The 12,203-nt window shown below is 48.2% G+C and overlaps 1 protein-coding gene across 1 annotated transcript in view; it reads left to right on the top strand.

Moving 5' to 3' along the window:
* The window catches only part of LOC142802701 (uncharacterized), a 44,714-nt gene extending 33,526 nt beyond the window's left edge, over window positions 1–11,188 (top strand). Inside the window, exon 6 of the mRNA XM_075887676.1 lies at window positions 11,042–11,188. Coding sequence (XP_075743791.1) covers window positions 11,042–11,188 — 147 coding nt within the window. The remainder of the gene's footprint in view (window positions 1–11,041) is intronic.
* Window positions 11,189–12,203: the final 1,015 nt, after the last annotated feature.

Genomic DNA, 12,203 nt, shown 5'->3' with positions numbered 1-12,203 from the left:
GCTATTGACTTTTGTAGGTATGTGGTGAGCGATACAAAAACGTACGACAGATTTGAAGTGAAGCCAAAGGGAATCGACATCTACTGATGTATTCAACCCTATTTCTGAGAAATACAGGAATTCATGAGCGAGATGAGTTAGTATGCTATCGTCATCAGCGTTTTCCTTTAACCGTCATACGCTGTACATATGTCGTTATTTCAACTAAACACGTCGTGGCTGGTTGGCGATGCATAATTTTTTTCCCTAAAGATATTCAAGAGCTAAAGTTTGGGCGCAAGCACACAGAAAGATATGACGGGATGAGTGCAGCCTGCGCATATGTTCAAAAAAACAAAAAACCTATTTGGAGTGCGGCGTCCGTGTCGCCATGTCTTCCTGTGTGATTGCGTCTGAATTTTAGGCCTGAATAGGCTCTCGAAAAGAAAAATATTATTTTTTTTGCTGTATTATCTGGGCGAGCCCATTTCAGACTCTCGGCGCTGTTTGTTCAGCAAGCCAAAGGTTGGCACAACTGATAAAAAAAGGAAGTACTGTTCAAAGCACTTTCTCTTGGACGCCAGTAGCTGCAGTTTTATCTTGTTTTCACCATGCTTGTTTCACTTTCGCCTTCCCTCGATAAAGACCCCATGGAACACAATAGGTTAAACACTTCTCATCGACTTTGTAGATCGAGCCTCGTGTGGCAAGGCAGGTGACGCACCTCGTCGTACGTGACGCGGAAACGTTCTCCGTCACCTTCTCGCTTTATCTGAGTAGGCAGACTGAACTATGCGGTGGCAACACCGCTTGCAAGGGTTGCAGACAACGAAATAGGAACTACACGGAAATTCCTAGCGGAATGGATGACACTGTCGTAAATGGGTGCATTTGCAGAGACCGGCGGATAAAATCTGCCAGGTCCTTCTTAAGAAGAACTGATAACTGGACTTGATTGGTAATAGTTATCGAGAATCTTGAAAACAGCTCAAATTGCGGCGCGGACAAAAGAAGATAGAAGGACGGAGCCAAGCCGAGTCTTTCAATTTTCTTTTGTAGGCGTAGTTCTTGCGCTGTTTTCAAGATATTCAATACTAATAATTGTGGCGGCTTAACATCCCAAAACCACCATTGAATGAGAGAGACGCCGTAGTGCAGGGCTCCGGAAATTTTGTCCACCTAGAGTTCTTTGACGCGCACCCAAATTTAAGTACACGGGCTTGGAGTGCTTTCGCCTCCATCGAAAATGCCTACGCCGCGGCCGGGACTTGATCCCACGACCAGCAGGTGAGCACCATATTCACTAGGCCACCATGGCCTAGTGAATATGGTTTGTTTCAATACGTTCAAATATGCGCCTTCTACTTTTTTTTTCTGGCCGAAGAAGGAAAGGACGGTAGATGGGAGGAGGGCGTGAAGTAGGAACACAATGTGCGTACACGGGCTGCCTATTTAATATTTTATTTTATCCTCAGGGCTTTTGAGCACTGAGGGGCGAAAACAAACAATTAAACAAACAAACCAACAAACAATAAACCCAAACTAAAACATTTGGTCAATAAAGACAATTCAGGTATTAATGACTAGAAGTATCATGAAATAGAAACCATCTTCACAATGAGATACATTAACTACATGTAACACGATCAATGATGACCGCTCGCCGAATGTGTGAGCGGAAATAATACTGGTGCTTGATTGGTACAAAAGATTCCATTCACAGGGGTGGAAGTGCTGTGCCAATTGCGCCACGATGCGTCATTCTGGCCTGCTGCGCCAAGCCGCGCCTAAATGGGAATTTGAGCGTGCGCCAGATTTAGTCGAGAGCTTTATCATCGACCGAGCAACACGCATGGGTTCCACGAAGGACGCAATCTCGTCCATATTGACACGTAAGAGTGAGGGTAGCCCGAAGACAGGAGACCGGGAGGTTAGTAGAAATAGAAGGAGATACGTTTATTTGGCGGACTTGCGCCCACTAAAGGAAAACAGACACACCGGCTTAGCGGGAGGCGAACAGCGCGTTCGACGGCCGTCGGGTAACAGAAATGTCCCACTGAAACGCAAGGCGCGTTCGACGGCCGTCGGGTAACATAAATGTCCCACTGGAACGCAAGGCGCGTTCACCATCCCAGATACAGTCGCCGTAGCATCCGGCGCTATCTCGTTATCAACGAATGGTCGACGTGCGGGCCATGATCTTCGCAGATGAGTCGCAATGCATCCTGGACCACGATAAGGCCGCGTGCCGGTGGTATCGGCATGCGCAACACTATCCGCAATACGCCTCGCGGCAATATAAAATTCTGCCTGCATATCTAACATTATATTTCGGATCACGCATGAATCTTGCGCCACGTGAACACAATTCATGGTTCTTGTTAAGTTGGCGTTTGTGCGCGTACCTCATTATGTGACTCTTATGTATAGTTTAATAGTGAATACGTGGTATTCTGCAGCGCACCGATTCCGACATCGAGCTTGAGAAACTTCGCGTCGTCGGGCCGAACGTAGGTACAGACGGACAAAGTGCATGGAAGATTTGAGGCTGGCTAGACGCATTCAAAAGAAAATACAACGGCACATGGATAAACGGGCTTGGGGACGTTGGAGATCCTTCTGCGAGTTGTTGGATTCATGAAAGCCCCTATCACTGATATGGAGAACTGTCCGTGGTCTTAGCACAACCTTTGGTCAGCGACACCCGTTTTCATCTCTGGCCCTTCACCAACCATGCAGAGAGGTTGACGTCGCAGAATTATTCTGTAGAATAATTGTCGGCGAGTCCAATTTCACGGAAACGAAACAAGAATGTAAACACTTGACAACCCACCGATTCACGTGATCCCCGTATGGAGTAACAGTTTTCAATGGATGAGCTAGAGGTGGCAGTGGTACTGTGCAGACGTTCTTCAGCACCCGGACCTGACAGCATTACGTACCGTGCCCCTTGTAATCTTGGAGACTAAGCCCGGAAGGCTCTCCTACGCCTTTACAATGATTCCTGGCAGACTGGTACGGTTCCCCAAGCATGGAAGTCAAGTCGCCTCATTCCACTTCGAAAAGCTGGTAAATCTCCTTTGGATATTGCTCATACCGTCCTATTGCGCTTGCCAGTTGTGTAGGAAAACAATGGAAAGAATGATTCTAACACGAATGGAGTGGTATTTAGAACACTACGAAATCTATTCAGTATCCATGACCGGATTCAGGCGCGGCCATCCATCAATAGGCAACGTTGTTGATCTGGCGACATATGTTGAACACCAGAAAGCCTGTAAGAGACTGTGTGCCGCCCTGTTTCTAGACGTTAAGGGGGGTTACGACAATGTTACCCATGAAGCCATCCTTGGTGCGTTGGAAACAGTCGGTCTTGGTGACAAAGTATATATGTGGGTGTACAGCTACTTACAGCTGAGATCACTCTACGTGGTGACAGCGAATGGCCCAACACCTGATTATTACAGCAGCCGAGGAGTCCCTCAGGGACTCCTCGGCTGAAAAGCGTAGGTGCTAAGCCCTACACTTTTCAATATAACTCTCGTTGGACTACTCGAGCATCTACCAAGCACTGTAAAACTTTCTATCTACACTGACGACATGTGTATTTGGTATTTCGACATCAGGTGTAACTAGGCTTCAGCTTCCTACCTGCCTTCAGAAGGCTGCCACAATGACGTCATGTTACCTTCATAAACAAGGTCTTGAGGTGTCCTGCGGAAAATGTGCAGTGGTAGCGTTCCCGCGGAAACCAATGTCTGCATACAGCAGATCAATTAACGGAGAATACATATCGTTCAGCAGAAGCCACAGGCTTTTGGGAGTCAGACAGAAACATGTCATGGACTCTACACGTGAACTATGTGGAGCGGCTGATCGCAACATGTCACATGTTCAAATTCATTGCAGGAAAGAAATGGGGAATGCCCATACCATCCATGCAGCAACTTTACAGAGCGCTGTTTATCGGTTTATTGCGGTACAGCTTCCCTACAATATCTAACACCGGCAAGACCAATCTGCGGACAATTCAGAGCATTCAAGCACAAGCATTTAACATATGCCTTGGATTACCCCGCAGTGCTTCAATGGCTGAAACCATTGCCATCGCTCAAGATCACTCAGTCAAGACGCATATTATTACCGAGACAATGAGCATGCACCTCGGGCATTATTCCAGGACCCCTTCCCACCACCTGGCGAGCCCCGCTACTGAAAGGCCCCGCATAACATACGGTGCCGCTGTCTGCAAGCATCGGTCATCATTTAGTGAGGCGTACGCATCTGTATCAAAGCCACTGCTTCCTCCTTGGAGCTTGAGCTGGCCACGAGTTTACTTAACAATCCCAGGAATGCGGATAAAATCGGACTGACCAACAGATGCTTTAAAACAACTGAGTCTATCTCTACTGAAACAAAATTGCAGTAACCACGTGCACATTTACATGCATGGCTCGACTACTCCGTCCAGCTCAGGTGGAGCAGTGGTTATACCATCACAAAGGGTAACTCGGCGTTTTAAGACTTCACATGCGAAGACGGTCACGATGGCAGAACTCGAGGCTCTGCGTATGGCACTGGAACTCATTCTGAAGAAATACCAAGTAAATGGGCCGTGTTTTCTGACTCGAAACCAGCGTTACAGTGCCTGTGGTCAGTTCCACGACGTGGATGCCACGACCAGTTGACTTACCAAACCGTGAAACTTCACCACCTCTTAATACAACAAGGCCACGACATTGTGTTTCAATGGTTACCTGGTCATTGTGGTATAAGCGCAAATGATTCTGCAGATCATGCTGCTCGCAAGTCGCATGAAGAAGAAACAGCGTTCCGATTCCGCTTTCTAGAGCGGACGCGACGAGGCAGATTCGTCAACTGGCCCGCAGTCTCGCACTGTCTGAGTGGAACGCACCAGCATACGTTGTACCGGACTACAATATCTTGACCCTTCACTACAACTCCGGCCTCCACCAGGCCTACATCGACGTGAAGCTTCGCTTCTCTATCGCCTTTGGCTTGGAGTTGCTTTCAACATAGCTTATACCTCGTTAATCAGAATGACTGACAGTGCGGCATGCGATGTTTGCGGCATGGATTAAAATATCGAACACCTGCTGTGCCACTGTCCTCGATTTGCCTCAGACAGTCAAGAACTCACCAACGCAATGCGGCGACTGGAGGATCGGCCTCTTTCTGTGCAGGTGCTATTGCAGCAACGACCGCATACCTCGACAGCCCACAAGGCAAAGCCCTGCTGTGTTTCTTGAGAAATACGGGTTTGTGTGAACGCCTCTGACATGCGGTGGAGTTCTACACACTGCAGTGAAAATACTGTCCGTCTCTCCTTTTTTCTTCTTCTCATCTTCCCTCTTTCTTATCTTTCTTGTCTCCTTCTCTAATCACCAAGTGTAGGGTAGCCAACAAGATGTCTTTCTGGTTAACCTCACTGCCTTCTCCCTTTTGTTGCTTGCTTTCTTCCTCATGTATGGCTTAAAAGCAAAGCTGTTAGGGACACTATAAAGACGGCACTGCTGTTGCAAAAAACTCTCCGCACCATTGCCGAGCAAAATCCGAGCCCGTGTTGTGCTCAGTGGTTGCTCGGCAACGGTGCGGCGAGCTTTTTGCGATAAACTAAAAACAAGTTACCGTGTCACTGGCGTAGTGGTGACTGCGATAGCAACAATTTGTGACGTTGTAATGGTGATGCCGCACGCTCTCTTTTCCTTCTATTTTTGTTACGCCACCATCACGCGTGTAACGCTGCCTTGCGCGAACCGCTCCCGAATGACTTGGTACTATCTAGATAATCTTGGAACCTTCCGACGAGATTACGCGCACAACGTGTACAGTACAGTTTCTTCTGTAACTTACGCGGCCACTAGCGATAACGCTGGAAACTTTAAAAGCACGTGTATAAATGCCACCACGCTTTGCTGCGTGGCAGATTATCGACGGCCGACGCTCCATGCTCCCTGCTATCAGTCTGCAGGGTGTATTGCTTGTAGAGTGACGTTTCGTTTACCGGGCACAGGTTAGCCCGGAACAGCGACTGCTGGCCCCGACGCGGCGATCTAGTGGCTAAGGTGCTCGGCTGCGGAGCCGCAGGTCGCGGGATCGAATCCCGGCGGCGGCTGCATTTCCGATGGAGGCGGAAATGTTGTAGGCCCGTGTGCTCAGATTTGGGTGCACGTTAAAGAAGCCCCAGGTGGTCGAAATTATTGGAGCCCTCCACTATACGGCGTCTCTCATAACCATATATGGTGCTTTTGGGACGTTAAACCCCGCTTATGAATCGATCAGCAATTAAAGACTGAGTTTCCTGATTGAAACACGAGGGCTAGCGAGATACGTCAGGGAGTGAAGCGGTACAACTGTCAGCTCCAGTTGGTCCACCATGAAAAGTTAACGTATTACATAAATGACGTGAAGGGAAGGAAATATGTACATTTATATTTCTCTCTTTTATTTGCGCAGTACGTTACTACAAGAGGCTGGTTTTAACTATAAATATACATATGTGCGCCATGCCATATGCCTTTTTGTTTAAATCGTGTTTCTCTATTTTCGACGCGATAGCGTCAAAGAGCCCTTTTTGCAGAAATTATTGCGTCGGCTGTGTTGGTTGTGAGCGAAAAATCAGCGTTGTCCTCGAGCGAGAAATCGAGAAGAATGCTAATAATAAAATTAATAATAAAACGTTTCGGTTTCGAGTGACAATCGAACGAAGGCCTTTTGCATGGCGAGCAGGTTTTCACCGTAAAGACGTGCCACGGCTTAAAACTGGTTCGGAAAAGAACACTAAATATAGTGTTCTTTTCCAAATCAGTTGAAGGTCGTGTAATGGTTCACCAAAAACCAATGCTAAAATAGTAATTAAGACAGTCGTGCGCACAGAGCCAGATAACGCTATATCGTTTTGTTCTTTATAAAAGACGAGGCCCAAGCTGATTTTATTTTTGAAGTTTTCATTTTTAAGCTTGAACCAAGCTGCAGTGTACGGAACACATGTGCAAAGTTACACGTCGGCATATCACAGTGGCGCCTACGCACCGATAATTTGTGTGGTTGTACGTATCAAAACCACGATATGATTATGACGCACGTATACAGCAGTGACAAGCTCCTGAAATTTGGACCATCTGGTGCTCCTTTAGGGCGCCCCGGCATCAAGAGCCTCCTGCATTTCGATGTCCATAGAATTGCGTACGCCAAGGAGAGAATTGAACCCGCGACCTTCGAACCGGCAGCCGTAATGACTGTACCGCCGCGTCGAAATGCGCTTCTGCAAAAGCTGGTGGTGAACGAGAACTGGGCGTTGTTGAGACCAAGCCTCGCCTGTCTCGTACACGTTGAGCGAGGCAGGTATAGCGTGGCGATGTTGTTTAAAGGCAAAGCTCCATACTCCGTGGGCTGTGCGTTCCGTGTTAGTAGTAGTATATAGCCACATCTCGTTTAGTCCTTAAAAGTGTACGCTGGATGGCGGTACTTGTATATCGTCGCCAGCATCAACCTGAAATCATTCACGTAGTGCGCATGAAGCCCTACGTCAGCGAGTGATTGAGTGCGACTTTTTTTTAGAAAAAAAAAAACAAACAGAAAACTGCATTACTGACTTCGCATCGGGGCGATGCTCTTTGAGATGGAGGGAAATGATGCGTGTCTACATGCGGACGAAAACAATGATGGGGGATTTAGGGGACACCCCGTGGGGGCCCCTGCCTTTACTCGAGAATGGAGAGGACGATCTTACGGCTCAGCTGTTGAGAAAACGCTACTTTCGCTGTCTCAAGGCGTACCTGTGTTTGTCCACCTTGTACCGCAATAATGTGATGAAGATATGACGAAAGGATGTGAAATGGCGGTACCTCAAATGTTCACTAGGTGGACGGGTGGACAGTCTTGACGGAGAAACGAACGAACGGACGCACGGATGCCCGCATGGATGGACGGAAGCAAGAACGAACGGACGGACGGAAGCACTGGCGGACGCTTTGCCCCTCTCATCATCATTCACTCCGTGGATATGTTGGCAATTTTTTTTCCCGAAGCGGCTCATACTCGTGCTTGACCCAGTGTCACACTTGGCGGTGAACGTGCGTTCTTCACGCTTGACTTGGACTCCGTCACGCGTGAACAGCATTGAATATGTATACGAGACTACCGAGAAATAAAGCGATCTTGAATTGCAGGGTGAGAAGCGGCGAAAAGGAAGCGATGCGTGGTTTTAAAAGCGCCCCAAACGATCTCCAAATATTTACAAAGAAGAATGTGTGGGCCATTCTTTCCTGGAGTTTCTTGTCTTTTCATTTCGACACAATTTGTGACGCCAGCAGTTTGTTTACGTGACGCCATGAGAAAAAAAAATCACCGCCCAAGCACTCCGCACAAATGGTTTACCGGTGAAAGCTCAAACGCGCGGCCCCGGCGTTTAGCAGTGGGTTGCGAAACCTTTCACAATTATTGGTTACGTGTTCGTACTTCTTGATGAGGTTCGACACAAGTTTGGCCTGGGTTCAACCACGGGGTTTATTTCACATGCCGCACATTGTGTCTCGCATCATCACGATCACGGAGGAATGTAATGAGCGGTTATATGCGTTTCGGAATGCGTTAATCGCTCTGGGCGTTCTCGAACCACAGGCGGTCACAGAGGTTGCGGCTAAAGCCAAAGTTCCGCTAGAGAAACTGCCTCCGAAAGCGGGCGTTTGCCTAGGCGAGCGCATTCCTGTAATCCTGACGTTGACGCTGGTGTGGCCGCAGAGCATGTCGTAATTGTTGCAAGCGTTTGACATTGTCAGCTAACTCGGGGGCGTGCCTTGAAGGCGGGATGGACGCGTGGACGCAAAGATGGATGACCTCACAGACAGACAGACAGACAGACAGACAGACAGACAGACAGACAGACAGACAGACAGACAGACGGACAGACGGACGGACGGACGGACGGACGGACAGACGGACGGACGGACACAGAGAGACGGACGGACGGACGGACGGACACAGACGGACGGACGGACGGATAGACGGACACAGACGGACTGACGGACGGATTGACGGACGGACGGACGGACAGACAGACAGACAGACAGACAGACAGACAGACAGACAGACAGACAGACAGACAGACAGACAGACACACGGATGGATGGATGGATGGATGGATGGACGCATGAACGTTCGCACAGACGGAGGGAAGCAAGAATGAACGGACGGATGGAAGCGTGGACGGACTGACGGAAGCTTCGCCCCGCTCATCATCGTTCACTCCGTGAATATGATGGAATTTGTTTCGTTTCCTAACTGCAGAACCCTCTAAAAGAAGAAAAAAAGCGAATATTTGGGGAGTGTTTCTGCTAGACACAATTATCGTCATCCGACTTCTCTAGCGTTTCGATTTTTGAAAACCCGGCGCTGGCCACTGTCCTATCCAGAATGCTGTGCCACACCGATAACGCACGCCGTTTGTGACCGCTAACTATCGGAACCGTGGTGATTACGCGAAGTATATGACGATTATTGTCGTACGGCAGAAACACTCCCCGAATAGTCTTTTTTTTTTTTTTTTTTTTTTTTTTTTAGTGTGCACCGGCCCGGCGAAGGCGACTCCTCTCACGTTTCTGCTCTCTGCGCTCTTCTAGAGTTACCCGTGGCTTATCCCGTATGAAATGTTTCTGTAGAAACCGGTGCGCGCGTGCTGGGCGCCGTGGCTTTGACGGGATGGACGACGTCACTCACAACGCAGCCAATAGTGTTCGTGCTTGCGTGCGACGCTTCGAACGACGTAACTGATGGCGCAGCCAATGGAGACCGCTCGTGGCACCGCCGCCACTCGTTTTTTTTTTCTTCTTCTTTTCTCCCAGCCATATACCACTTTCGCTGTAAGACAGCTCTCGATTGGTCCATATACACGAGAGATATCAGTTGTGAATTGTCTCCTATACCCTGCTTTGTCATGCAGTCAAACTCTGTCCTGCCTCGTCTTGCATGACGGTCGCGCACGATCAACTGATTTCGATTCGTTTTCTGTGTTTTCGAGTGCGCAAGCGGAGGTAGCTGCTTGTGGCTGAAAAGCTCGCATTTAGTTTTTTTAATCTTTTAACGCATTTTTTAACTGACATGTAAGATGACATCAGTAATAATAATACGTGGGATTTAACGTGTCAAAACCACCATATGATTACGAGAGATGCCGTAGTGGAGGGCTCCGGAAGTTTCGGCCACCTGTGGTTACTTAACCAATAAAGTTTATGGGCGATGTGTATTCTATATATGTCCAACCCTTTCAATGTTAAAGAATAGCCTGTGCTTTCTTTTTTTCGCCAATGTCTCATCACGCAGCGTAGGTAAAAAAACTGATAAAAACAAAAGTATGCTGGCGGAAGTTTTTTCGCAGTTTTGAAATGAGAACACATTTCACTACGTATTTTTCATTTAAAGCCAAGATAATCATGTTTTCTTTTGCAGACTATATCTTTTTACATACAAAGGCATGCAGACGGAAGGTTTTTCAAAGTTTTGCAATGAGAACACATCTCACTATGTATTTCTCATTTAAATATATAGGAGTGATATATCCCTCCCCACCCCTTCCCCCCATGGGGCCCACTACGCCAGTATGTAGCGTGCTGTAGACAGTAATGAGAAAGTTTTCTGCCCAAATAATCTCGGCTGTGTCGCTTCTCCTTCTCGGCTGGCGCTTCGGCTGCCGGGCCCCTTCATTCGACGTGCGCCGTTCTGACGCACGATACAACAGTAAAACCAGGTTTCCCTTTGCAAACTACTTTCTTCTACACGCGAGTTTTCTTTTGTTGGTGTATCCTTTCACGTTTACACTACACATTTTTAGATTAATGCTTACGCTTAGCTTGATATATTGTAACACTGTTAATCACCTTCCGGACGAAGGTATAATAGTTGGTTGCTTACATCGGAGGACGTCCTGTGAACAGTTTCTCGATCGCATTGTCATTACGTTAGGGTTAGCGCAAACTTGCGACGCACTAAGTCCACTGTTGCCCTTACGTGACGACATGTACAATTCGTCCTTCGGATGACGCAGATTGACAAGCTGTCTCGAAAACACCGCCTCGGTTGCCTGCTGGCCGACAGCGTCGGCTTGGACGACTTCCGTAACGTCTGCCAGAAGGGTGACTTCCCGAGGCTGCGCCTTCTGAAGCGAGCTGTGTTGAGCAGGGAGCGCCGATAGTTTGCTTCCTTCCTTTTCGCTTCCTGTCACGTCGCTAGTTTCATAGAGTTGTGGATAACGTAGTAAATATAACAATTATGGTCACTATAGACCAGAATTTTGATCGCTTTCAGGGCGCAGCCATCTTTGATGGGGGGCTGCGCAGCCATGAAAGCGGGGAACGGACGACTACGCAAGCATCCCGCCTGTGCTTATAACATGATGGCCGCCACTAAACGCTCGCCATCAGGTGACGTACCGTTCCACAGCCCCTACGCTGGCTTCGCCGACTGATGACAACTGGGGTCAAGATTATGCATGCTTGATCTAAACGTGGGTGCGAGAGTAAAAATAATCTGGTCCATACATTATTCATTTGTGTGAGGAGGAGGAGGAGGAAAAAGAAAAGGAACACTCAAAGGGCCCTCTTTCCATTGCTCTAATGGTAACAATCAACTGGCCGCCATCATGCTATGACTCGGATTGCAGCAATGGCCTTTCTGCTCTTGATACGAGCCAGGGAACTCGTGTTCAAGCTGAACGTGCAGCTTCTCGATGAAGCAATCGGAGGCTGAACGAGGAAACTCGTCACCGCATCATCTTTTGTTGCTAACAGATGAGGTGCACGGGTCGCGTGATCAGGTCTCGGTCGCGCCCCGATGTACCTCAGAGTGCTCTGGGTTGGAGCGTGGTGCTCTGACCGAACCAGCCGAACGTAGCCAAAGCACTTGCTTCTAGCCTGTCGAACGCGACGCGCCTCGCGAAAGCGCTCTGGGGCGCTCGAAAACGACCAATCGAATGTACCATAACATCAACACGAGGGCCAAAGCCATGATTTTCCTTCTCAGTCTGCGTATCCTGCAGGGGTGTAGCTGGAATGCGTTTGGCTTGCGTGAGTATGTATGCGTGTGCGTATATACGCATGCAAAACTGAAAATTGTCTTAAGGTGGGGTTTAGATCCCCTTTCCTGGCTACGTCAATTACTAGAAAGTTTCTGTACGTTCAGGTGCAACTACTTCTTGTGCAATTTTGTTT

Source organism: Rhipicephalus microplus, chromosome 3 (assembly GCF_043290135.1).
Source record: "Rhipicephalus microplus isolate Deutch F79 chromosome 3, USDA_Rmic, whole genome shotgun sequence".
NCBI lineage: Eukaryota > Metazoa > Arthropoda > Arachnida > Ixodida > Ixodidae > Rhipicephalus > Rhipicephalus microplus.
The sequence above is the reverse complement of the archived record's forward strand: the minus strand, read 5'-3'. Positions and strand labels throughout refer to the sequence as shown.